Source organism: Marmota marmota, unplaced genomic scaffold (genome assembly GCF_001458135.2).
Source record: "Marmota marmota marmota unplaced genomic scaffold, marMar, whole genome shotgun sequence".
NCBI classification, from domain to species: Eukaryota; Metazoa; Chordata; class Mammalia; order Rodentia; family Sciuridae; genus Marmota; species Marmota marmota.
In genome coordinates this window covers 9,903,857-9,929,871 of record NW_026000075.1, presented here as the reverse complement: position 1 = coordinate 9,929,871, position 26,015 = coordinate 9,903,857, and the positions used below count along the sequence as shown (strand labels likewise).

Here is a 26,015-nt window from a genome sequence, read left to right as displayed (position 1 = left end):
CTAGTGCCTTATTAATATTTGTTGCTTATCTTTTTCAATTAATACTAAAAATAGGAGTTAAGGCTTTATGAAATCTTTTCTATAGAAATGTGATTCCTAGTACTAATTTTACTTTTTTACTGTCATTGTTCTTGGGTTATGTAGGTTTGTTTGAGTTTGAATATGTTTGAAAATAAATGAAACTGTAAGGGACCTAGAGGTCATTAATTTATTTCTCTGTTTAGGCTGATAAATGCCCAAACCATGTAAGACAGTATTATTTTCTTCTTAAACATTTTCCTTTGGTGAAGAATTCCAGGATTTCCAGATGTCAGTCTGGAAATAGTAATTTGGGGGTAGATTTAGCTGAACTCTTTTTTGTTGTTGTTTGAGGGGAGGTTTCACTGTGTTGCCCAAGCTGGTCTCAAACTCCAGTGAGTAAGTTATCCTCCTACTTGGCTCCTTAGTACCTGGGAGCATAGGCATGCATCACCACTCCTGGAATGCTGAACTCTTAGTAACAATAGTTTATCTTTGTTTTTCTTATTTTTCCTATATGATAATTTGAGTGAAACTGATTAATGTTTTTTCTATACTCCAAATAAAGCATCAAACTGAATTATATAATGTTTTCAAACACATTAAATTGTTTTTTCTTTTAGTGTACATTGTAAGCAAAAATATTAAAAGATTGTAAGTTAGTAGGAGTGCAGTTTATCAAATGCTTACATTTTATCAAAAATCCTTAGTCATATTTCAGTTATTGTCTAGATCTAAATGGAACCACATCCCCAACCTTTTTTTTTTTTTTTAATTTTGAGACAGGCTCTCACTAAGTTGCTAATTCTGGCCTTTAACTTGCAATTCTCCCATGTCAGCTTTCCGAGTTTGTGGGATTGTAGACATGCCACTGTGCCTGGCTCATTTTTTTCTTTTAAATATAGCCAGCCATTTACTGAATTTTTCCCACATTTGTAGTGCAAGAAGTTGATATTATTGTTGTCCACATCTTATACACATGAGACTGCTATATCCAGAGATTTAATAATTTTCCAAAGTTAATCATTTGATAAACATTAGATCCAGTATTTGAATTCTTGTTTGTCTAATACTACACTGGCACTTGGTGTGTGTATCTATATCTATATATCCATTCTGTAGTCTTCCATGCTTTAAAAAAGATACCATAAGATATACTGGCAGAACTATAAGTATTTTCTGTTTTATATCTCAGTTTTCTATGTTCCCTTCTTTATATTAAATATTTATGTAGGAAAATAAAGCTAATTATAACTTATTGAGCACTACTGTCTGTTTGGGATTCTTCTAGATGCTGTACAAATATTAACTCATTTAATTGTCTAAGAGGTAGGAATGATCGCTATCCTCATTTTTCAGAGTAGGAAATTAAGTTACATAGAGGTTAAGAAACTGGTCTAAGAGCACAAGACTAATAAGCCCTAGCGGCAGTATGTAAACCTTGGTAGTTGTCGCCAGTATCCACTACATTGTATGGCCCCAAGGCTAGACATATATATAATATTTTTCTTTTTTCTTTCAAGTGCAGCTTTGAGTAGATAAGCTTTTCTAGTTCTTATGTCAAAGTTTTCTTACTTTGAGTTCACTTTTATGCCTTGAAAGCTATTTTCTCCCTTCTTAAGTTTCTGAATGTGCTAATATAAGACAATGGTTTATTATTTGGATTCAGAATCCCTTTTTGTTTGTAAAAATCAAGAAACTTGTTTTGTCGTGCTGGGGATGAGACTAAGGATCTTATGTATACAAGACAAGTTCTGTGTTACGGAACTACATCCCTAGCCCTGTGTGGATTTTATCTATTGGGATTAACTCTACTCAAAATTAAAAAAAAAAGAAAAGAAAGAAAATTAAACTAGGTGCAACAATTTTTGATGGCTTTATTTATGTATCATTATACATGTCTTTAAATTCACCTATTTAAAAGGTGCATTCTAATTGTTTTAGTAACTTTGCCAAATGGTGTAAATATCATCATAAATCTGTTTTGAAATATTTTGATTCTCTACCCCAATAAGATCTTTTATCCCCATTTATTGTTAATCCCCATCACTAGCCACAGCCAACCATTAAGCTATGAATTTGTCTTTTCTTAGATATTTCATGTAAATGCATTTATATAGTTTATGACCTCTTAGGTCTTGCTCCTGCTTATCATGTTTTTCAGGTTTGTATATGATGTTCATGTTAGTTTATTTCATTTTATGACAAAAGAATGTTTCATTATATTCATCATAACAGATTTTTTTTTTAAAATTATTTACCAGTTAATGCACATTTATGTTATTTCCAAGTTTGGGTGATTATGAATAATATTACTGGGATCATTGTTTGCAAATCTGAGAAGATACTTAGAAGGAGAATTACTGGGTAATTTTATATTTAAGATTGTGAGAAATTGCCAGGATTTTCCATTATTTTTGTTTTCATTCCTTTAATTTTCCACATTCTCATCAATACTTAGTATTATCTTTATTTTATTTTTCTAAATTAGAACAATCCTTGTAGTGAAGTGGAATCTCTTATGGTTGTAATTGGCATTTCCTTAGTGATTAATGGCATTGAATAACATTTCAGCATGCCTTACTAGCAATTTGAATATCATCTTTGGTGAAATATCTGCTTAGATCTATTGCCCATTCATTGGGTTATTTTTCCTCTTAATGAGTTGTAAGCATTTGTAAATTCTGGATATAAGTTCTTTTAAAGTACAAAAGTTTTAAATTTTGAAGTTGTTCCTAATCCAAGATTTTAAATATATCCTCTTATATTTTCTTCTAAAAGTTGTTTACTAAAAGTTGGTGAGTGCTTATAGTTTGTCTTTTTTTAATGTAGGATACCTAATTTTAAAATATATTAATTCATTTAAAATAATAATAATAGATTATCTGGTTACATAAATAATATATTCTTTATGAAAATCAATTTTCAAGGAATTGATTATTGAGAAGAGTGGTGATGTTTTACATTGTTTGTATTTTATTTACTATTTGGCTTTAAACAAAGATGAGTTATATTTCCTCTGCATTCATTCAGTCTGTTGGAATATCACATATCATGTAGCTTCTAGAAAACTGTATACTTGTAAGAGAATGTGAGTGAAGTAGTCGAATAATGCCTTAATATTACTAAATGAAAATAGTTTTAATCTCATGGATCCCACTGAAAGTGTTTCCTAGGGTTGTTTTTTTTGTTGTTGTTGTTTGTGGTGGGAGGGGTACCTGGGATCTAACTCTGGGGCACTCGCCACTGAGCCACATCCCCAGCCCTATTTTGTACTTTACGTAGAGACAGAGTCTCACTGAGTTCTTAGCCCCTTGTTTTTGCTGAGGCTGGCTTTGAACTTGTGATCCTCTTGTCTTAGCCTCCTTAGCCACTGGGATTATAGGAATGCACCACTGACTCCTTTGGATGACATGTGGAGAACTGCTGGTAGAAGAGTCTCTTGATTGATTTTTACTTTAAAATCACTTAGAATTTTAATTTAGATAATGTCATTTCTTGGCATTTCATTTAATCGTTTAATTTGTTTTATTATCTTATAAAGCTTTAGAATATTTTCTAAAATTTTCAAGAATGTAACATTTTAGAATTAGTGTGAGGAATTTTGTAGACCAGAGATTAGCAAACTGTGGTTCATGAACCAACTCCAGCCTGATCGTTTTTTTAATAAAGGAAGCTTATTAGCACATAGCCACGTTCATTTGTTTGAATATTGTATATGGCTGCTTTTACTCTATAGAGCTGAAGAGTTGTGACAGAAACCATATGGTCTGCAAGCCTTAAAATATTTACCATCTGGACGGGAAAAGGGAAGTACGGTGAAATGAATCTGACCTAACTTTCCTGGGTACATGTATGAATATACCAAAGTGAATCTTACCTTCATGTGTATATTCACAAGGCACTAATTAAAAACAAACAAACAAAGAAACAACAACAAAAAAGAAAACCCAAACTTTTAAATAGATAGCAGGAAAATCAGTAGAGTAGAAGAAAGGGAAAAAGGAAATAGTACTGAATTAGAGCAAATTATATTCCATCCTTATATAATTATTTAAAAATGAACCCTAATATGATGTATAATTAAAAGGATCTAAAAAAATAAATAAAATATTTATCATCTGACCCAGTCAGTAAAATTTGTTTTGTTTTGTTTTTTGGTTGTCCTTGTGGTTTGAACCAAGGGCTTGCACATGGTAGGCAAGTACTCTATTACTGAACTACATGTCCAGATTTTTAAAAATTCTATTTTGAGACATGCTTGCTAAATTGTCCAGGTTGGCCCCAAGCTTCAGATCTTCCTACCTCAGTCACCTGAGTCTCTGGAATTATAGGCATGTTAACCTTATGTGTCAATTTATATTAAATAACATGCTTTAGCAGCAGGATTAAATGTAGTTTTCTAATTAATAGCACCACCAGTTAGCTTTATAGTTAATAAGAAAAGATTGAATGTGATAACATTTTGAGAAGTTAGGTTTTGTCTTATTGACTGATACTATTTATATTTTCTTAATTATTTTTCAAAGGATGTTTTCTTTGTAGACAAAAAATTCCTTATTGAGGAGAAGAACAAAGTATGAACTATTTTTATACATTAAGTTAAAACATTTTTTGGAGTGCTTTTTCCCAATAAGGAGGTGTCAAGCTTGATTTTAAATGTTCCAATTTGTGCTATTTCAGGATGATCTTGAAGACCTTATAATTAATTGGGATGAGAGCAAAAGCATTGGTGATATCTTTCTTAAATATGTAAGTAGTTTCTTCCTTTTTAAAAATTTTCAGATTGAAGTATTATCAGGGACTGGCAAAGAGGGAAATTTACTTTTTGAAATGTGAGATGTTTTAAAACTTTGACATGATTATGTTTATTAAATATATTGGAATTTTTCTTGACTTCTAACATGTTTTCTATGTATGACTTAACACACGATCATTGTTAGAACCCTACTTGTTGCACTGCACTAGATTTTACTTTATGTTAAGTTATTTGCTCTTTCTAATGGTCACAGATTCATGAGTTTTTGAAAACGTTAAATTTTTATTATTTTTTTCTTAGTGTCACTTTTGTTTGTCATTATGTTTATTTCTGTTTAAAGGTTTCTAATGAATTGCTTCTTTATTAGAGTAAGAACTCCCTAGGTTGTTTATAAAATTAAAATAATTTTGGTGAGGTGCTGTGAATAGGATTTACTGTATAATTTTTTTAAAAAAATTTCTTTGAATAGGAATTGTAAGTCAGTGCCTTGAGTACTGGCACATGTACTTCTGTTTTCTAAGGCCTCTCTTTAACTTCCTTCCTTAGCGTATAGTCTCTTAAAAGTTTTTAAAAAATTTTTTTTAGTTGCAGTTGGACACAATACCTTTATTTTATTTATTTATTTTTATGTGGTGCTGAGGGTTGAACCCAGTGCCTCGTGCATGCTAGGTGAGCACTCTACTGCTGAGCCACAACCTCAGCCCCTCTTAGAAGTTTTTTTCCTGGTTGATTAAGAATCCACATATGCAAATCATTACCATGTATCTTTTTGATACCTATTTGTCTCAGGATAGTTTTCCTTTTCTCATTTGCATTTTTGGGTAATATAGTTGATATTTTAATTGTGGTTTGGAATCTTCAATAAATAATATAGCATGCTTTTAGATTTTCTGTAGATCAATTCTATTTTTTTCACATATTCTAAAAATTTGTGAAGTTTTAAAGTTTTCTTTGTTATATTTTTGTAAGTATGATAAGATTTAACATACTTTTGCTTCTGTTTGGTTTTCAAGTTTCTAAAACTATAAGTTAATGTACTGTGTTTAGCAATTAACTCTCTTTACTGGGAAGTTTAGAAGATGAATTTCTGTATTTAATTTGTGAAGAAACTTACTTGAAGAAACTTACTTTAAACACTTTCCCTTTACATTCAAGATGTCAGACTGTGACTGGATTATTTGACCTTAAGTTTCATTGTCTAAAAGTGATATGCATAACAAATTAATGATTCTTTTCCCTTGTTCCTAGTCAAAAGATTTGGTAAAAACCTACCCTCCCTTTGTAAACTTCTTTGAAATGAGCAAGGATACTATTATTAAATGTGAAAAACAGAAACCCAGATTTCATGCATTTCTCAAGGTAATTTTTATATCTTTCAAATAAAAATCAGAATCATTTCTGAAGGAATTCATTAAATTATAATTTAAGTAAAATTACCTACATATAAGAGCACTCTAATATTGTCTGTTAATTTTAGTTGTACGTATAAGTGACACATATTTTTTGTTTCAGAAGATTTGATATATTAAGTAGTAGAGCACAAAAGGCAAATGAGCAAATGAAGATGTTGTATATGGCTATTTAAAAAGAAAAAAATTATACTTGTTTTAACTCTCAAAATACCTAGCGATTTTCCAGTGAGACTTCATTTTGCCTTTAATGGTTGCCTTTCCTCACCTGTGCCTTATATGTTTATCTAATGTACCAGCATACTTAATATTTTAAAACTTTTTTTTTTTGTTTAAAATGTAGATGTAAGAGAAAATTAAGATGGGATATATAGAGGATTATAGAGGAACTCACTTCCTTAAAATATGTTAACCTTTGATGGCCAAGAGGAAATTTCAGGTCCTGGAAGATTATTATCCACAGTGATTTGCCAGAGATCCCATGTCTTCTCCATTAGGTCTTATCAGGGACAATTATGATCAGATGTAATCTAATAAATGTAAGATGTCTAATCGTTGAAGAAAACTTAATGAATAAATTAATTCCTTTCAGATAAATCAAGCTAAACCAGAATGTGGACGGCAAAGCCTTGTTGAACTTCTCATTCGACCAGTACAGAGGTTACCCAGTGTTGCATTACTTTTAAATGGTACTTGTCTGGACTGTTTTCAGATTACTTCATGTATTTTCATGGAACTGATTTTTCTAAAACAGTTGAATTCTTCTTTTCAGATTTTCTTATACTTGAGAATTGAAGTTTATATATCTTTTATATAGAAAACATCTTTATGGATAACTTTAAAAAGCACTTGCAAATACTAGGAAGATACTATATCTCAGGAGCTCACAGGCTAGCAAGGAAGACAGATAAATGAATAATCATAATACAGTGAGAGGAAAGGATAACAATAGAGAAAAAACAAAACAAAAAAATTACAGATGCTATAAAAATTAGGTTTAGTACCTGAAATACTTTATTTGTTCTGAAATTACTTATGTTGACTAATATTTTATCCTTTTTCTTTCCACTTAAAAATCTTCTTATATTTTATGGTGTGTCACTAATTCAAAATTAATTTATATTTAAGTACCACAAAATTCACCCACAAAATTAAAAGGCAAGGGATGATACATATGTCCCAAATTTTTAGTTAAATTCCTTATGTTTGGTCTTATACTTTCTTATTTTTCCTTAGATTGTTCAAAGCTGTATCTATTTATTTTAGAACTATAGATATCAGTAGAAGAAAGTTGGACATCAAAGATTTTTTATGAATAAATTTTACCTTTGGTTAAAAAAAAAGTATGTATATGAATGTGGGTGTGAGGGTGTATACATATATATATTTTATTCTTTTACATTCAGCAGACTAAAGTAGTGAGTAGTTTTAGGACAGTGCCAGTTTTTATTACTGTTTTGGTTTTATTTTTTATTTTTTGGGCTTATAAAATTTTTTTCCCCATTTTTTAATTGATATGTTATAGTTGTACATAATGGTGGAATTTGTTATTATATAATCATACATGTACACAATATAACAGTATAATTTAGCTAATATCATTCCCCAGTATTTCCCTTTTATTACATTAAAAAAAATTAAAGTGTAAGGCTAAATTACAAACAAAAAATTTGCAATAAAGAATTTTGATTCCTAAGCTTATAGTAATATGTACAGCAGAGAAGGAGGCTGATTTTTGTGACTGTTTAATCTGTGTTTTTTTCTGTAAAATGTTTTGGTTAGTAAGAGGTAAAGTACTAATTGTAAAAAGTTGATTTTTGTTTTCATTGTGATTATCTAATGTATTTGAGAATTACCAGCTTATAAAATTCCCCCCCTCTTTAAAACCTATCCTATTTTACAAATTATAATGTCAGTATATAAACAAACCTTCAAGTTTCTCAAGCTGTGATTTTTTTCCGATTTGCATATCTCAATTTTATTGCATTAAGTACTTGTAGAAATTTATCAAATGTTGTCATGACTAAAATGAATGTGATCTGTAAGCCTTTTGTCTTATTAGTCCACATAAAAGATTGGGTGGACATGGTATGAGACTGAACATAGATGTGGTAAGAATGTGCCAAGGATGGCACAAGGAACACAATAAGCAACCTGGATAAAAAGAGTCAATGTGTATGAACTTCTACTAGGAGTCCCCAAGTGTTACTAGAAGGGAAGTATGAACTTCTACTACTAGTCCCCAAGTGTTACTAGAAGGGAATTGATACAGTTCAATAAGAAAATCAGTGTGACATTTTCTAAAAATTTAGTCAATAAAAGAGTATGGATACCTGATTGTGAAGTGTAAAAGAAAAAGTTTGTTAGGGAATATTGCTTAAAACTTTTTTTTAAGTGAAGGGTAGATGTTATTTTTTAAAACAATCAGGCTATATCAAGATTGACCACATTTTTAAGTCTTGGATCGGAAACCATTGAATTTTTTAAAATTATGAAACAGCCATTTTATTTTTATAGATCTTAAGAAGCATACAGCTGATGAAAATCCTGACAAAAGCACTTTAGAAAAAGCTATTGGATCACTTAAAGAAGTAATGACGTAAGTGCATTGTTTTAGTTTTTTATTCTTTAGATTTAGAATGGAATTGATATGTTAGTCATAAATAGAAGAGTATCAATAGCAACTTTTTATAAAATAATATCTAACTTATTGTTATTATTTTTTGGTACCATGGATTTGAACTCAGGGGTACTTGGCCACTGAGCCACATCCCCAGCCCTATTTTGTATTTTATTTAGAGACAGGGTCTCACTGAATTGCTTAGCACCTTTTTCTGAGGCTGTCTTTGAACTCAAGATCCTCCTGCCTCAGCCTCCCAAGCCCTGGGATAAATTAGTTTTTAATAGTGTAGCTGCACATTAAAATGACAAGAAGAGGTTGAGGATGTAGCCTAGGATAGAGTGCTTGTCTAGCATGTGCAAGGCCCTGGGTTCAACCCTGAGAACTGCAAAAAAAAAAAAAAATTAAAAAAATAAAAAGATGAGGCAAATACATTTATTAATCAAAACATTTGTTTCTGAAATTAAACTATTATGTGTAGACAGAATAACGGTTTAGAAACTTAAAAATGTTATAAATGCTCAAATAGACATTTTCTTCAGTTATGTTATAGCATGTTGTTGTTTTCTTACTAATGTGAACTACCTAAATATTAACAGAAATTTGACCAGGTAAATTAAAAACAAAACAAAAAAAAGGTTTATAATATTTCTATATTCTTTCTTTCTTACCTAGAATTTTATGGAATTAAATTGCTAGTACCATATTGATTAGAGATGTATTACAAGTCCAAACTCAATGAAATTGACTTGAGAGGCTTGATCGTTAAACTGAGGCTGTTGACTATAGGTCTAATTTGGAAAACAGGTCTGATGAGAAATGATCTTTTCTATTAGGATTATAGTGGAAGATTCTTGCCATTACCTGTTTTACCTCATGAAATTCACTTAAACTCTTTGAACTTTATACGTGAATGTATTTAATATATTTGATTGAATGATTCCTGTGAATGCATGAGGTTCTTATCTATGACATCATTTATCAGAATATTTGCAAAGGAGGGTTGGGGATATACCTCAGTGGTAGGGTGCCTGTTTAGCATGCATGAGACCCTGGGTTAATCTCTATTACTGAAATGTAAAGAAAGTAAAGAAAAAAAAGAAAAGAAAGAAACACTTGCAAAGGAGCTCTTAGAAAGAAACTTTACTAGCTCTAGAGAGAAAATCCAGTTGGAACTCTTTATTATTCACTTATGTGAGAGATTAATCATCAAATTAGCTAATACCAGCTTCTGTTGCTGATGAAAGGGTTATGGAGTTACATTTTTTATTTTATTTTTTCCTTGTGGTGTTTTTAACGTTTTCACCTGCCAGCCTTTATACATTTTTGGGTTATATTTTTAATTTTTTTTCCTACTTTTGATTTGTTATCCTGAAATCAGGATAACACTTTTGAGGCTATGATGATGATAATTCTCTCTCTTTTTCTCAACAAATTTAAAATAATATACTATTATTTGCTTTGGTCTTTTCAATAAGCTTCATGAAATGGGCAGTTACTGTTTATTTATTTTTATAAAAGAGAAAAGCTGTGAGGTTGTTACTTGCCCAATTTGCCTGTTTAATGTGTAGAATACTCTATTAACTTATGCTATTTGTTATTTATGTATAATATATTTTGGCAAACAGACTATAAAGTAATAAGTTACTATTAATAATAGGTATTGTAGAAGTGAGTAAACCAATCATTTGTCTAGTGGCCTCCTTTACAATAGTGTTAAGGTGACTGTTAACAGATGAACTGAATCAATAAGACAAATAATTAAAGATTTCTTTTCCTTTTAACATTTTTTTGAGCTTCCTGAGAATTTATGAATATTTTCAATGTATTCTTAAGTGCCTTGCTCATAGGTTTTCAATTAATGTTGAATTATAGGAGATATTTTAGTGTTGATTTGTAATGTTGATTTATAAACCTATTGGAATTTGACTAGATCTAGATAGATCTAGATTCTTGAACATCTAGTCTAACATGTAAATGCTTATGATGATTTATTGAAACCACCATAATCTGTCAGGTTAAGCAAATAACGAGTCAGCACAATTCACTAATCCTTGCCATTTAAGTAAACCCAAAACACTTGCTAAAATTCAATTCTGACAACATTAGTAACATATGCTTTGCTTATAATAGACTTTTTGAGTGTGTGTGTGTGTGTGTGTGCGCGCGCACCGTTACTGGAAGTACTGCAATACCAGGTCGATGCGTGGAGTGGATGGAGCAAGCTACTATTCCATCTCCCTGCTCCAAAAATCCATTTAATATATTGTCCTTGGATAGAGGACGTATCAGATATTAAACTGATAAGAACAGATACTACATTTGATCTTAGCCAAAAGGCCAAGAAGTGATTATTATGAATAGATTTTGTTATAAGTTTCTAATAACTTGAGTATGCTTTTTCTCCCCTCAAATTATATGTTTAAAATGTAGTTTGATTAATTTTGGCATACATACACTCCTATGAAACCATCACCACAATTCAGGAAAATTTCTATCACCCCCTAAATTTACTCATGCCCCTTGGTAATAGATGCCTTGGTAGTGGTTCCACTTCTTTTGCCTCTGCCTATTCCACATATTCCAAGGCAACCATTACTCTTCTCTCTCTTCCTATAATACACATTTTCCAGGATTTTATCTAAACCAAATCACATGGTTTATTCTCTTTTGCATGTTTTTCCCCCTCAGTATAAGTATCTTGAGATTCGTATTTATTCTTTTTTTATTTTTTAAAATACATGATATCTGAATGTATTACAATTCTTATTACACATATAGAGCACAATTTTTCATATCTTTGTATAAAATATGTTCGTGCCAATTCATGTCTTTATACATGTACTTTTTTTTTGCATTACAATTCTTATTACACATATATACCACAATTTTTCATATCTCTGTTTGTATATAAAGTAGGTTGACACCTAATTCGTGTCTTTATACATGTACTTTGGATAATGATGTCCATCACATTCCACCATCCTTGCTAATCCCCTGCCTCCTCCCTTTCTGTCCCTCCCCTCTTCCCTATCTAGAATTCATCTATTCGTCCCATGTTCCCCCTCCCTACTCCACTATGAGTCATCCTCCTTACATCAGAGAAAACATTGGGCATTTGTTTTTTGGGGATTGGATAACTTCACTTAGCATTATCTTCTCCAGTGCCATCCATTTACCTGCAAATTGTCTTTTATTGCTGAGTAAAATTCCATTGTGTATATATGCCACATTTTTTTTTATCCATTCATCCTCTGAAGGGCATCTAGGTTGGCTCCACAGTTTAGCTATTGTGAATTGTGCTGTTATAAACATTGATGTGGCTGTGTCCCTGTAGTATGCTGTTTTTAAATCCTTTGGGTATAGTCCAAGGAGAGGGATAGCTGGGTCAAATGGTGGTTTCATTCCCAGACTTCCAAGGAATCTCCACACTGCTTTCCATATTGGCTGCACCAATTTGCAGTCCCACCAGCAATGTATGAGTGTACCATTTTGCTCACATCCTTGCCAACACTTATTGTTGTTTGTCTTCATAATAGCTGACATTCTGACTGGAGTGAGATGATATCTTAGAGTAGTTTTGATTTGCATTTCTCTGATTGCTAGAGATGATGAGCATTTTTTCATATATTTGTTGATTGATTGTATATTCTCTTCGAGAAGTGTCTGTTCAGGTCCTTGGCCCATTTGTTGATTGGGTTATTTGTGTTTTTGGTGCTTAGCTTTTTGAGTTCTTTCTATACCCTAGAGATTAGTGCTCTATCTGATATGTGAGGAGTAAAGATTTGCTCTCAGGATGTAGGCTCTCTGTTCACCTCACAGATTGTTTCTTTTGCTGAGAAAAAACTTTTTAGTTTGATTCCATCCTATTTATTGATTCTTGGTTTTAATTCTTGCGCTATAGGAGTCTTATTAAGGAAGTTGAGGCCTAATCCCACATGATGAAGATTAGGGCCTACTTTTTCTTCGATTAGACGCAGAGTCTCTGGTTTAATTCCTAGGTCCTTGATTCATTTTGAGTTAAGTTTTGTGCATGGTGAGAGATAGAGGTTTAATTTCATTTTGTACATATGGATTTCCAGTTTTCCCAGCACCATTTGTTGAAAATGCTGTCTTTTCTCCAGTGCATGTTTTTGACACCTTTGTCTAATATAAGATAATTGTAATTTTGTGGGTTAGTTTCTGTGTCCTCTATTCTGTACCATTGGTTTACCAGTGTGTTTTGGTTCTAATACATGCTGTTTTTGTTATTATTGCTCTGTAGTATAGTTTAAGGTCTGGTATAGTGATGCCAACTGCTTCACTCCTCCAGCTAAGGATTGCTTTAGCTATTCTGGGTCTCTTATTTTTCCAGATGATTTCATGGTTGCTTTTTCTATTTCTATGAGGAATGCCATTGGGATTTTGATCGGAATTACATTAAATCTGTATAGTGCTTTTGGAAGTATGGTCATTTTGATAATATTAATTCTGCCTATCCCAGAGCAAGGTCGATCTTTCCATCTTCTAAGGTCTTCTTTGATTTCTCTCTTTAGGGTTCTGTAGTTTTCATTGTATAGATCTTTCACCTCTTTTGTTAAGTTGATTCCCAAGTATCTTATTTATTAATTTATTTTTTGAGGTTATTGTGAATGGGGTAGTTTTCTTCATTTCCTTCTCAGAGGCCTTGTCACTGATATACATAAATGCCTTTAATTTAATGGGTGTTGATTTTATATCCTGCTACTTTGCTGAATTCATTTAGTAGTTCTAGAAGTCTTCTGATGGAGTTTTTTGGGTCTTCTAGGTATAGAATTATATTGTCAGCAAATAGTGCTAATTTAAGTTCTTCTTTCCTATACATATCCCTTTGATTTCTTTCATCTGTCTAATTGCTCTGGCCAGTGTTTCAAGAACTATATTGAATGGAAGTGGTGTAAGAGGGCATCCTGTCTTGTTCCAGTTTTTAGAGGGAATGCCTTCAATTTTTCTCTGTCTAGAATGATGTTGACCTGAGGCTTAGTGTAGATAGCCTTTACAATGTTGAGATATGTTCCTGTTATCCCTAGTTTTTCTAGTGTTTTGAACATAAAGGGGTGCTATATTTTGTCAAATGCTTTTTCTGCATCTATTGAGATAATCATATGATTCTTATGTTTAAGTCTACTGATGTGATGAATTACATTTATTGATTTCTGTATGTTGAACCGACCTTGCATCCCTGGGATGAATCCCACTTCATCATGGTGCACAATCTTTTTGATCACCTATGAACAAATTGTTGTTATTAAAACATTTACAGTTTAGTCTCAATGTCCAGAAATGTTGGACTCAATTATTATTTAAAATATAATCAGTAGTTTCATAAAAAGGTTTACAGTTTCTGGCAGTGGACAATGAACTGGGGCTCAGGTGTAGGACGGTATGTTGAGGGGAGAAGATGTGAGGGTATATAGTTAATATATCTTAGGAAATGTGAAGGAGAAATCTAGTGAAGAGGATTTGTAGCAGGAGAATAGATAGGAGGTAATTTGGGGTAGACAATTATGAGGGAGGACAGTAGAGTACATAAAACAGACACACATGGTTTTAGAAAAACACAGGATGTTAAGATAGTATAATATGGAGGGTGAAGGAAGAAGAAAGAGAAAAAAAAAGGGAAAGAAAGAAAGAAAGAAAAAGAAAGGAAAAAAGAGAAAAAAAGAAGAAGAAAGGGCTTATGTAATTCCTCTATATTATATTATTCAGGTGACTTAGTCCTCAAAGTCCTATTTCATGCAAAGTTCTTGGTTTTACATATGTTGGGGATGTGAGGGCCAGAGATTAGAAGGGTAGAAGAGAAAGAAGAAGAGAAAAAAAATACTCTCAGAGATCCGTTTCTTTCTATTATCCAATAGGTGGGGTTGTCTCATCCAGTAGGTGTCTAGGTAACCAGGGTGTGAAGACTGGACCTGGTGTGGAGCATCTGGAAGTGGGGAGTACCGCCTACCAGTCCCAGCCGAGAAATAGTGCCTCACGGGTCCTTTTTTTTGTGTGTGACCACTTGTTTGACTTGAGCCCCGTGTATCATCTCCCTCTCTTGCCTGGAAATTTCCAAGATCCTGGTCTCTCTGTTATGCTCTAGACTTTAGTCTTCTCCCCTCTCTTACTTATCAGGTCCCAACTGCAGGACCTCTCACCCCTAGGCTCACACCAGGTGGGCGGTGCCCTGTTTGCATTGTGCTCCTGTCCAACTGAGAGCTGTTCTTGTATTGGGTGGTCACTGTGCCAAGTTAACACCATTGGGAAGGGGAGAGGAATTGGAAATCAATGCTCAAATGGCCATCTGATCTGATAGCCATGCCCACCACAAAATGGCGAGGAAGGGTTTTCCAAGATGGAGTCCAGCTGGGGTGTCTAGTGATGTTGGGGGAGCTGGGTGATGGCCTTGTGCTGTGGATAGGTAGCAGCCTAGTGACCTGCGCAGGAGCCGTGTGTAGTCTGGAGTTCTGCAGAGGTACTGATAGTACTTATTCTTATATCAGTCGTTTGTTCACTTTTATTATTTTCATTGTAAGAATATACCACTATCCATTCTTGTGTTGATGGCCATTTTATTATTTCTAGTTACTGGCTATTAAAAATAAATATATGAATATATGTGAACAAGTCTTTTTATGCATATATGCTCTTTTTGGATAAATTGGTAGGAGTAGGAGTGGACAGATCAGTTAGTTGATGTATGCATAATATTTTAAAGAAACTGTCAGACTCTCCAAAATGATTGTACTTTTACATTCCTGCTGTGTCTCTATGTCCTTGTTAACCCTCATTTTGGTCAGTCATTTTAATTTGTGGCATTCGAATAGATGTACAGTGGTTATCTCATTATAGTTTTGATTTGGATTTTCGTAGTGACAAATGATGTTGAACATCGTTTTATGTGCTTATTTGCTGTAAGATTATCTTCTTTAGTGATATGTACCTTGAAATTTTTTGTTTACTCTCTTTTTAATATGGGTCGTGTTCTTTTTTGTGGTGTTAGGTATTGAACCCAGGGCCTTGTGCATGCAAGGGAAGTATTCTACCAACTGAGCTCTATCCTAAGCCTCCAGGTTGTGTTCTTATAATTAAATTTTGAGACTTCTTTATAGAGTATTTTCTGATTAAAAAGTTTTTATTAGACGTGTAATTTGCATTTTTTTCTTATCTGTATCTTGTTTTTTCTTTTAATGTTTTTCTTTCAAAAAAGAGTTCTAGATTTTGAAGTATAATTTATTAATTTTTTCATAGATGATATTTTCATATTATCTAAGAAAATCTTTTTCTAACCCAAGGCTACAAGAATGTTCTCCTGTTCAAGGAGATTTTCAGTTTTAGTCTTTCCATAAAAATCATTTAGGTCTTTCTCAACACACCACTAAACCAGGAAGGGTCACTCCAGGTGAACTGGGATGGCACAAAGTAATGACACATAGAGAAATACCTTTTTTGGGGGGGTTTTGTGATGGCTCCTCTGACCTAGCTCCCACAAAGGAGACAAGGCAGGCAAGAGAACTCTTTTATTGGGAAGAAACCATTTAAATGAGGCAAGGGGTCAGTTTTCAGGGGGTTGAGTCTAGCTTTTCCTGATGTCTTGCTGTCAGCAGATTGACTGACAACTTGGAAGGCCATGCCCATCCCGTGTATTGTGTGGGGATCATAGGCAGAGCTAGCTAAAAGGACACATACATTACCAGCCCAAATAGAGAGGCAGCGTCAGTCTAGTTCACTTTGTGTGCTCAATGCTCATAGTTCACACACACACAGCCCATGGCTGGCTTGCCACACACGTAGTTCCTGTCCAGAGCAGCTCCAGACAAAGTCCATGATGCATTTTGAGGTAATTTTTGTATTTGAGGCAAGGTATGGATCAAAGTTTATTCATTTTTTTATAAATATGGAAATCTTTTCTAGCACTATTTTGAAAAGAATATCCTTTCTCCAGTGAATTGCTTTTGTACCTGAAATGTAAAGCATATTTAATTTTTGGATTCTTAGTTCACTGATTTATAGATCCACCCTTATACCAGTTTCACAGAGTTTTGATTACTGTGTTAAAGAGTTTGAAATTGGGAAGTGTGAATCCCATTTTCTTTGTTCTTTATTCTCAGGATTATTTTTGCTATTCAGGTCCCCTTGAATTTACATATTTTTTCCCTTATTTATTTATTTATTTTACATATGGTTTTTAGGACCATCTTGATAGTTTCTGAAAAACAATAATATTAAAAAAACAGCAGCAAATTTGAATATGATTTTATTGATTCTATAGATCAATTTGGGGTATATGTTTTTTTTTTTTAGCAATATTAAGTGATCTGTGAAATTTATTTCCATATATTTTTAGTTCTTTAATTTCTTTTATTTTAAAATATTTTTCTTAGTTGTTGATGGACCCTCCCTCCCTTTTAAATTTATTTATAAGGTAGTGCTTAGAATCATACCCAGTGCCTCATACATGCTAGATAAGCACTCTCCACTAAGCCACAACCCCCAGCCTTAGTTCTTTAATTTCTTTTAACTGTGTTTTGTAGTTTCAGGGTGTAAGTTCTTCATTTCTTTTGTTAAACTTATTCTAAGCATTTTATTCTTTTTGTTACATTGCAAAGGAATGGCTTTCTTAATTTTTGAATTGTTCATGGATGTTATATAGAAATACATTTGCTTTATATCCTGCAATTTTGCTTTCCTTGCTTTTTATAGTAATTTTTTACTGAATTTCTTAAGTTTTTCTGTAAACAAGTACCATGTCATCCACAAACCTGATTTCAGGAGGAAAACATTCATTTTTTTGCTGTTATGTATGATGGGGGTTTTCATATATCTATTTTCTAAAAATATTTTTTTAGTTGGTATGGACCTTCATTTATATGTGGTGATGAGAATCGAACCCAGTCTCTCACATATTCTAGGCAAGTGCTCCATCACAGAGCCAGAACCCCAGCCCTCATAGATAGCTTTTATTAGCTTGCAGAAGTCTTTACCTATTTGTAGTTTGTTGAATGTTTATTTCATGAGAGGGTGTTAATTTGTCAAATACTTTTGTCTTTTGAGGCGGTCATTTGATTTTTGTCCTTTGTTCTATCAAAAGTGTTGCATTTTCTGTTTCTTCTTGAGTCAGTTTCTGTGGTTTGTGTCTTTCTAAAAATTTGCCCTTTACACCTATGTGATTGAATTTGTTTTGAAGTAGTTGTTCATAGAGTTCTATATGATTTTATTTCTATAACATTAGTAATGATGTCTAGATTTATTATTGCTGATTTTACTAATTTGAGTCTTATTTTTCTCTTGGCTAGTATAGCTAAAAGTGTCAATTTTGTTATCTTTTCAAGTTTTTTATTTTATGTTTTCATTAATTTTCACTCTAATCTTACTATGTCTTTCCTTCTTTTTGCATTAGGTTGTTCTTCCTCCACCCACTCTTATGGTAGAAGGTTATGTTACTGATTTAAGTATCTTGAGAACCTTTGTTTCTTTATATTTTGACTGGCTTTTTAGTTGTTTCAGGCAGAATGATAAATATATTCTCTGCTATTCCATTTTGTCTGTAAGCAGTGATTTTAAGATTATTTCAAGAAATAATTAGCATATGACCTGGGAATGACTTGCATGAAGCCTTAACTGAATTTATATTTAGAATTCAAAATTTTGTTTAATCCAAATATTTGTACATTTAATTTTTTAAATAAAATGTGTAACGAATATAAAGATATACGCTAGGAAAACATACTTTTTTAGAAAGATTCTATGGAATAAATTAGTAGTGTATTTTTAAAAAATATTTAAACTGATTTTAGTCACCGAAATCAAGACAGACTGATATGAAATTTTTTGTGACATGAGATGTATTCATATTCTGATATTGTATTCTGTTTTTCAAAGCTTTAAAAATAACTTAATTTTTTAGGCATATCAATGAGGATAAGAGAAAAACAGAAGCACAAAAGCAAATTTTTGATGTTGTTTATGAAGTAGATGGATGCCCAGTAAGTATTTTTTGATGATTGTCATTTATTTTCTTCCTTGTTAATAAGTTTTGATATAAGCAACATCATGGCAGCACTTTCATTTAAAATACAGCTTTTAAAAAATTACTTGATACCAATTGATTTCTTAATATTTTTCCATCTGTACAGGCTAATCTTTTATCTTCTCACCGAAGCTTAGTGCAACGAGTCGAAACAATTTCTCTAGGTGAGCACCCCTGTGACAGAGGAGAACAAGTGACTCTTTTCCTCTTCAATGACTGCCTTGAGGTAAAGTTATACACACATAATAACACATATAATAACACTGCACACTACTGTCGTTTTAAAAAATTATTTAAGATGTATTTATTAACAGGTGCTTGCAATTATTGACTTTTGAAAAAAATCAAATTGTAAAATTTTATTACAGATTAAAAATGAAGTTCTCAAAAATCTCAGCATACCTATTTGTAGTTTGTTGAATGTTTATGAGAGGGTATTAAATTTGTCAAATATTTTGTCTTTTGAGGCAGTCATTTGATTTTTGTCCTTTTTGTGACTTCCCTGAATATTTAAAACCAAGCTTCAATTAAAGTATAATTTAGAAGTTTGAAGTAAGCCCGATTTAGTCACTTTAAAAAAAAATTGAAATCAGTCATTAGTTTAGTGTAATAAAATATATTTAAGATAAGGTCTAATATTAGTAAGTAAAATGAATTTCTATTACTTCAAATTCAAGTCAAAATGAAAATTTAATTATTGCCATACAAATAAATGCCTAGATCAAGAATTTTGGGAACTTCTTGTTTTTATGTATATTTACTCAAGATTCACAAACTAATTCTGAGTTGTTCTTTTTTGAATTTAAGTAGATTTTTTTCAGTAGAGATAAAGTCAATGTTTTGTTGAAGAGAGAATTTAATAAAAAATATTATTAATTCCTTATGATTCTTTGATTATTCTTTAAATTAATGGTTTTTGCAGTGAATGAATGTTTAGTATATCAGATGATATGTAATGATTCCGATACTGAAATTATTTTATATCCAAATTAAGATTTTTCTTCATACTACTCTTACAGGAAAATTGTTGAATTATCTTTGTGTGTTTTTAAAAAAAATTCTTCTTTTTCTCTTGATTCTTTTAATATGCATTTTTACACAACTATACAGTCTAGTGATAGATAAAAGGAGTGCCTTTTCTTCATGTTTAAAGAGAAAAAAATGTTCATTTTGATAAAACAGACATTGATAAGACTTTGCTTGATATTTTTTTAACTGGGTAACTTTCCGTTGCCTTCATCAGAGCAATTGGTGGTTTTCTTTAAAGTCTGTACCCCGACATTTTATCCTTTTCTGCTGTACTCCCCTTGAAGTGCTGCCCTTTTATATCATGTACATTATTATTTAAAGTATAAAATACAGGGAGTCGTAGAGAACAAGCCATGCACAAAGCAGTTACAAGTGCAATAAAATCTCACCAAAAATTCAATTGTTAAATGCAGAGTTTTGTGATTTTGAAATTAATGAAAAAATATTTTCATTAGATCAGTAATGTTACAAAAAGTATAACACTAACAACATTACAAATACCATACACAATTGACCATATCCTATAGTGAGAAAATCATAGAAAAATCATGAGGCACAGATAATTCTGAACTATATGTCTCCTGCTTAATAAGAATTCTAGCCTGCCCTACTTTTTAAAAAATGTCTTCATTTATTTATATGTGGCGATGAAGATTCAACCCAGTGCCTCACACATGCTAGGCCAGTGCTCTACCACTGAGCCACGACCCCAGCCTAGTCTGCCCTACTTTTGAGAACAGGGGCTAAGCAGATAAATCAATTTTAATCATATTGTATATGAATTTATATTATCATGGCATTTTACTCTACTTATATCTCTGTATTTGTATTAATTTGCTTCTATTAAGGCATTTTAGGTTTTTCCTGTTCAACTCCCTAGCCCAGCTGACTCTGTTCCAATCCATTTTGAATTTTGCCATCCTGTTCTTGGTGGAGCAAAGACTTAGTTCGTATTCTTTGATCTTGATTTCCTTCACAGTCTTCTGTAGCAGCCTCATTGACGTCCCTTCTACTTCAGTCATGCCATGGCTCATCCTCTATAAGCTTCCAAGTCCCTAGCCTCTTACTTCCCTGCTAGTGACTTTTCGTTTGACTCCCTTTTAGGTTCTCTGTCTCAGAATCACTTTGATAGAAACTGCTCTATTTGTAAATAACATTAAATTTGAACTTTATAATCCTAAGTAAAGTTTTATTCTTTAATTTGTTTGAGAAAAATAAAACTCTTAGCAAATTTGTAATGAAAATATGCTACTTCCTTAACATGATTAAAAACCTATAGTATTGGGGCTGGGGTTGTGGCTCAGCGGTAGAGTGCTCACCTCGCACGTGCAAAAACCCTGGGTTTGATCCTCAACACCACATACAAAAATAAATAAATGAAATAAAGGTGTTGTTTCCAACTACAACTAAAAAATAAATTAAAAAAAAACTATAGTATACATCATACTAGTTAGAAGTAGTGACTGTAGGTAAAAATCTGTTGTTTTCTCTTTGACAGGTAATGGTTTTTACTGAAACAAATTTTGGATTTAAGGATACATTTTCCTTTTGTATATTTTATCTCTTTTTTACCTTAATTTTTTAACATTTGTATCATCAATATTAATACTTGTCATTTCTTTTCTTTTTAAAAATAAACCTTAAAATCATTTAATTATTTTGCTTAGCCAAACTTTAATGTATATTCAACTATTACAATGGAAATAATTATTTTAAGAGTCTTTATTGCTTATTTTCAATATACTTATAAATGAACCTTTAATATTTGAAATGTGTACTTCATATGCAATATAAACATGTTTTTCATATTTCTACTTCAATGTGAATATGATATACTGACTAGTTTTGGTTTGCTCATTAGCCCCAACACAAAGTATTACGTTTTCAGCTGTACTTTGTTATATTCATGATGATCAATCAAAATCCAAGGAACTTAATCAAAACTCATTTTATGTTAATATCTTTTAGTAAAGTCTATAAATAATATGTAAGACTTTCATGGAAATGAAACCAAAAAATGTAGACTTTATAAAAATAAAACTTCAGTATATCATGAATCACAAGGTCTTTTCTGATTTTGCTCTTATCTTCTCCAGTGTTACCTTACTTAACTCTTCTTTTTGTGTGAGTACCCAGTTTAGGTAAAATTGTAGCCTAACACAGCATCTTGAATTTATAATTTGCATCATTTGTTTAATATTGTTTGATTACTTCTTTAATTCCTTTCTCAATAGTGTATAGATAATAATGAGAGCAGGAACCATTTGTGTTATTTCCTCTGTTTTTCAATTTGTGCATAGGATCTGAGATATTGTAGATTCTGTTCTTAAACTAAAATTAATGATCTTTTGAACCTAAGAGATCTCAGAGTACCTGTTCTCCTCCAGAACTCACAGCCTTTCATTTCCTTTATCCTTTCATAATATTGCTTCTCACAATGTTTCTTATTCTTTCACATCTCTAGGGTTGTTTTCCACCCACCCTATCCTTTGGCCTATTTTTTCCTGACTTTTGAGCACTCCTTAAATGTAAGCATGTCTGCTACTCAATTGCATGTGTGATTTTGTCACATAGTAATTCTGCTTCTTATCAGATAGTAACTCTGGAATGTCTAATAATCAGATGAGTTGTATATGGATTTGTGTGGTTAGTACTATTTTTTAAGTTTTTGGCCTTGGTTTTTATTCACTTTTATTGATGATGACTTTTTTATTTTCTATAATCAGATAGCAAGAAAACGGCACAAAGTTATTGGCACTTTTAGGAGTCCTCACGGCCATGCCCGACCTCCAGCTTCCCTTAAGCATATTCACCTAATGCCTCTTTCTCAGATTAAGAAGGTGCTGGACATAAGAGAGACAGAAGGTATGCTCATTGGTTAACTTATGGGCTTGATAAAAATAGTTTATATTCATAGGAGGTTTAATTTGCTTCTGTATGTTTTCTTTTTGTGTTTTTGTGGTTCTAACAATTTAACCTTAGGTCAATTTACCTGTGAGCTACATCCCAGCCTGTTTTTGTTTTATTTTGAGGTAGTCTTACTAAATTGAGAAGGCTGGCCTCCAACTTGTATCTTCTTGCCTTGGCCTCCCAAGTTATAGGTTAAAGGATTATAGGTGTGTGCCAATCCACTCAAGTATATGTTTGTCTTTTTAACTGATATATTATCTTTCAGTGTAGAGAGTCAGTTTGGTAAAGTAATTGTTCCTGTACCTCTATCCCAACTTCATTTCTAGAAAGAGGTTTGATTTTTTTTTTTTTTAAATGAAAGTACTACTTCAACTTATAGGATATCCTACTTCTAATGGTTATGTGTTAAAATAGTACTAAACTATTTTATTTCCACATTGAAATATATTTTTTTAATTTCTTCTTCTTTTTTTTAAAAGAAATCACCAGTCTATGCTTCATATCTTACCATCCCAGTGCCAGTGGCTATGTTTAAGATATGGCTTGGGAATAGATTGTGTGTGAAATAAATATTACCTAAAGTTATTGGTAGACTTGACTTGAGGTCATATATGTGTTAGTCAGCTTTCTGTTACTGTTAAAAAATTTTGATATAGTTAATTTATAGAGTATTTGGCTTGTAGTTATGGAGTTTCAGTCCATGACTGAAATCCATTAGAATGATCCTATCATGAGGCAGCACATTATGGCAGGAGTGTGTGATGGAATAGTGTTCACCTCATGGCTGGCATGTGAAAAGGGAAGGAGAAAGAGACTGGGGTCCCATAATCTCCTTCAAGGACATGCTACCAATAACCTAAAACTTCCTATTAGGCCCCATCTCTTCAAGTTTTCAGATCTCCCAGTAGTGCCTAGCTGGGGGTGAAGCCTTTAATAGATGGACCTTTGGATGATGTTCCATATCTAAGTCATAGCCTTGTACTAAAGAAAGCTTTTCCTCTCAATTTTGGTAGTATTTAGGGAGGGTGCTTGGAAGACCTGGAATTGTCAAAAATTTTTTTGTGGTGCTAGGGATTGAACCCACACCTTTGTGCATACTAAGCAAGCACTTTACCACTGACCCACACCCCCAGCCCTAAAACAGTGTTACCTGTTTACTTGTTACATAATAATGTGTTTTTATGCCCATATTTTGGATGTTAGGCATACATTTTTATAATGTAAGCTTTTTCTGTTACTGATTCCTCTAATGATAGAAGTTTTGAGTTCATGAGAAATGATTCTTAAAGAAAACTTGAGCAGCAGCTTAAATTCCTGTTTTCATTTAGTTGCCAAACTCTGGATTTATTAAAGGTTATATGAGTCATTTATTTAATTGTCAAGCTCTAAGTTTATTAAGGTTACGAGACATTTATTTAAATAACTTCAATGTTTTTGGAATTTTTATTATGAAAGAGTTCATTGTTTAAAATAGGTTCTGTTTTAGCATCTTGAGCAAAAAACATTTTGTAATGGTTTTAATATTTGGACACATTTATTTGAATGTGATTCAAGTGGGTTTTTTGTTGTTGTTGTTGTTTGTTTGTTTGTTTGTGGAGCTAGGGATTGAACCCAGGGCCTTTTGCATGCAAGGCAAGCACTCTACCCAGCTATATCCCCAGCCCCAAGTGGATTGCTATTGAATTATTCTTATCATGCCATTTTAATTTGAAACAAATTCTAAAATTCTAAGAAATGAAATAATCTAATTTTTTCTTAAAATTTATGATAGAAAATATTAAATTCATGGAAAATACTGCTTACTTAATGTTATTAAGTTATTGTTGGTTCTTTACTATTATAATTCTTTCTTTGCTTCAACTTAATATGGTGATATTCTGTATATCTTCAAATATCATGAGTTTCTTTGAACTCATGATTTTTTTATTGTTCATTTGAAAAAAAGGGGACAGGGAGGGTGGAGAAGAAATAATTGTGTTGGAATTTTGGTGCTCCGAGGACACTCTGCAAGGAGTAACAATGTTTATGGTTATTCTGGAACCCTAGATTGCCATAATGCTTTTGCCTTGCTTGTGAGGCCACCGACAGAGCAGGCAAATGTGCTGCTAAGTTTCCAGATGACATCAGATGAACTTCCAAAAGAAAACTGGTTAAAGATGCTGTGTCGACATGTAGCCAACACCATTTGTAAAGCAGATGCTGTAAGTTCTTTAACCTGTGTTATAATGAAAATTTAAACTCCATGGCAATGCATTCACACTGAATTTGTATATTTCTAGTGACTTGTTAATTATGAGTATTGAAGAGTTTTAGTTTTGTGTGTATGCAGAAAAACTAGTTTAATAAGTTGTTTTAGAAAAGGTTTTTGAAAGTTTAGGCATGTGAAACATTCTTTGAGTCCCTAGCTTACAGACAGGTCCTCATAGCCGCCTAACTCCTATGGCTCTTGATGTGGTGAGGTTTTTGGGATTTGTAACATACCCTGTAATCTTCTATTCTATCACTCTATGCCTTTAGTTGATAATTTAATCTGTTTATGTTTAAAGGAATTATCGAAAGGCAAGGTCTTATTATAGTCATTTTGTTATTTGTTTTCTAATTTTATTGTACTTCCTTTCTCACTCTATTATAGTCCTTGTGTTAAATGATACAGTGATAACTCTAGTAGTGCATCTTGATTCATTGCTTATTATTTTGGGGCAGTCTATTACAAATATTTGCTTTATGGTTACCAGGAGACTTAAAAAAAAATCTTTCGATTGTAATAGGCTATTTTGAAAGGACAGCAACTTCACATGAGTATAAAGAGATACAAAAAGAAAAAGAGAAAATACACTAATAAAAAACTTCACTTGTACTTGATTCCTCACCACATTTTGAAGTTTGGATGTCCTATTTTAATCTTTCTGTATTGCCTATTTCTTTTTTTTATTTTATTTTTTATTTTTTAAATTTTTATTGTTGGTTGTTCAAAACATTACATAGTTCTTGATATATCATATTTCACACTTTGATTCAAGTGGGTTATGAACTCCCATTTTTACCCCATATACAGATGCAGAATCACATCAGTTACACATCCATTGATTTACATATTGCCATACTAGTGTCTGTTGTGTTCTGCTGCCTTTCCTATCCTCTACTATCCCCCCTCCCCTCCCCTCCCCTCCCCTCTTCTCTCTCTACCCCCTCTACTGTCATTCATTTGTCCCCCTTGTATTATTTTTCCCTTTCCCCTCA

At 32.3% G+C, this 26,015-nt stretch overlaps 1 protein-coding gene, 1 long non-coding RNA gene and 1 other non-coding gene across 6 annotated transcripts in view; 1 reads left to right on the top strand and 2 right to left on the bottom strand.

The window, feature by feature from the left end:
* Ect2 (epithelial cell transforming 2) overlaps positions 1-26,015 on the top strand; it is a 79,059-nt gene that overhangs the window by 35,104 nt on the left and 17,940 nt on the right. For all 4 annotated transcript variants that reach the window (XM_048814282.1, XM_015494257.2, XM_048814281.1 and 1 more), the window contains 8 exons: positions 4,702-4,770; positions 6,026-6,136; positions 6,779-6,875; positions 8,704-8,785; positions 18,714-18,792; positions 18,943-19,062; positions 22,592-22,730; positions 24,822-24,976. In XM_048814282.1, the coding sequence (XP_048670239.1) occupies positions 4,702-4,770; positions 6,026-6,136; positions 6,779-6,875; positions 8,704-8,785; positions 18,714-18,792; positions 18,943-19,062; positions 22,592-22,730; positions 24,822-24,976 (852 nt within the window). The remainder of the gene's footprint in view (positions 1-4,701; positions 4,771-6,025; positions 6,137-6,778; positions 6,876-8,703; positions 8,786-18,713; positions 18,793-18,942; positions 19,063-22,591; positions 22,731-24,821; positions 24,977-26,015) is intronic.
* On the bottom strand, positions 4,298-22,297 carry LOC125620060. The gene is made up of 3 exons (XR_007351647.1): positions 22,220-22,297; positions 11,002-11,133; positions 4,298-4,319 (listed from the first exon to the last, which is right to left on the bottom strand). It is a non-coding gene; the product is annotated as an uncharacterized LOC125620060 (long non-coding RNA).
* LOC125620099 lies at positions 10,968-11,158 on the bottom strand. Its single transcript, XR_007351680.1, has one exon. It is a non-coding gene; the product is annotated as a U2 spliceosomal RNA (small nuclear RNA).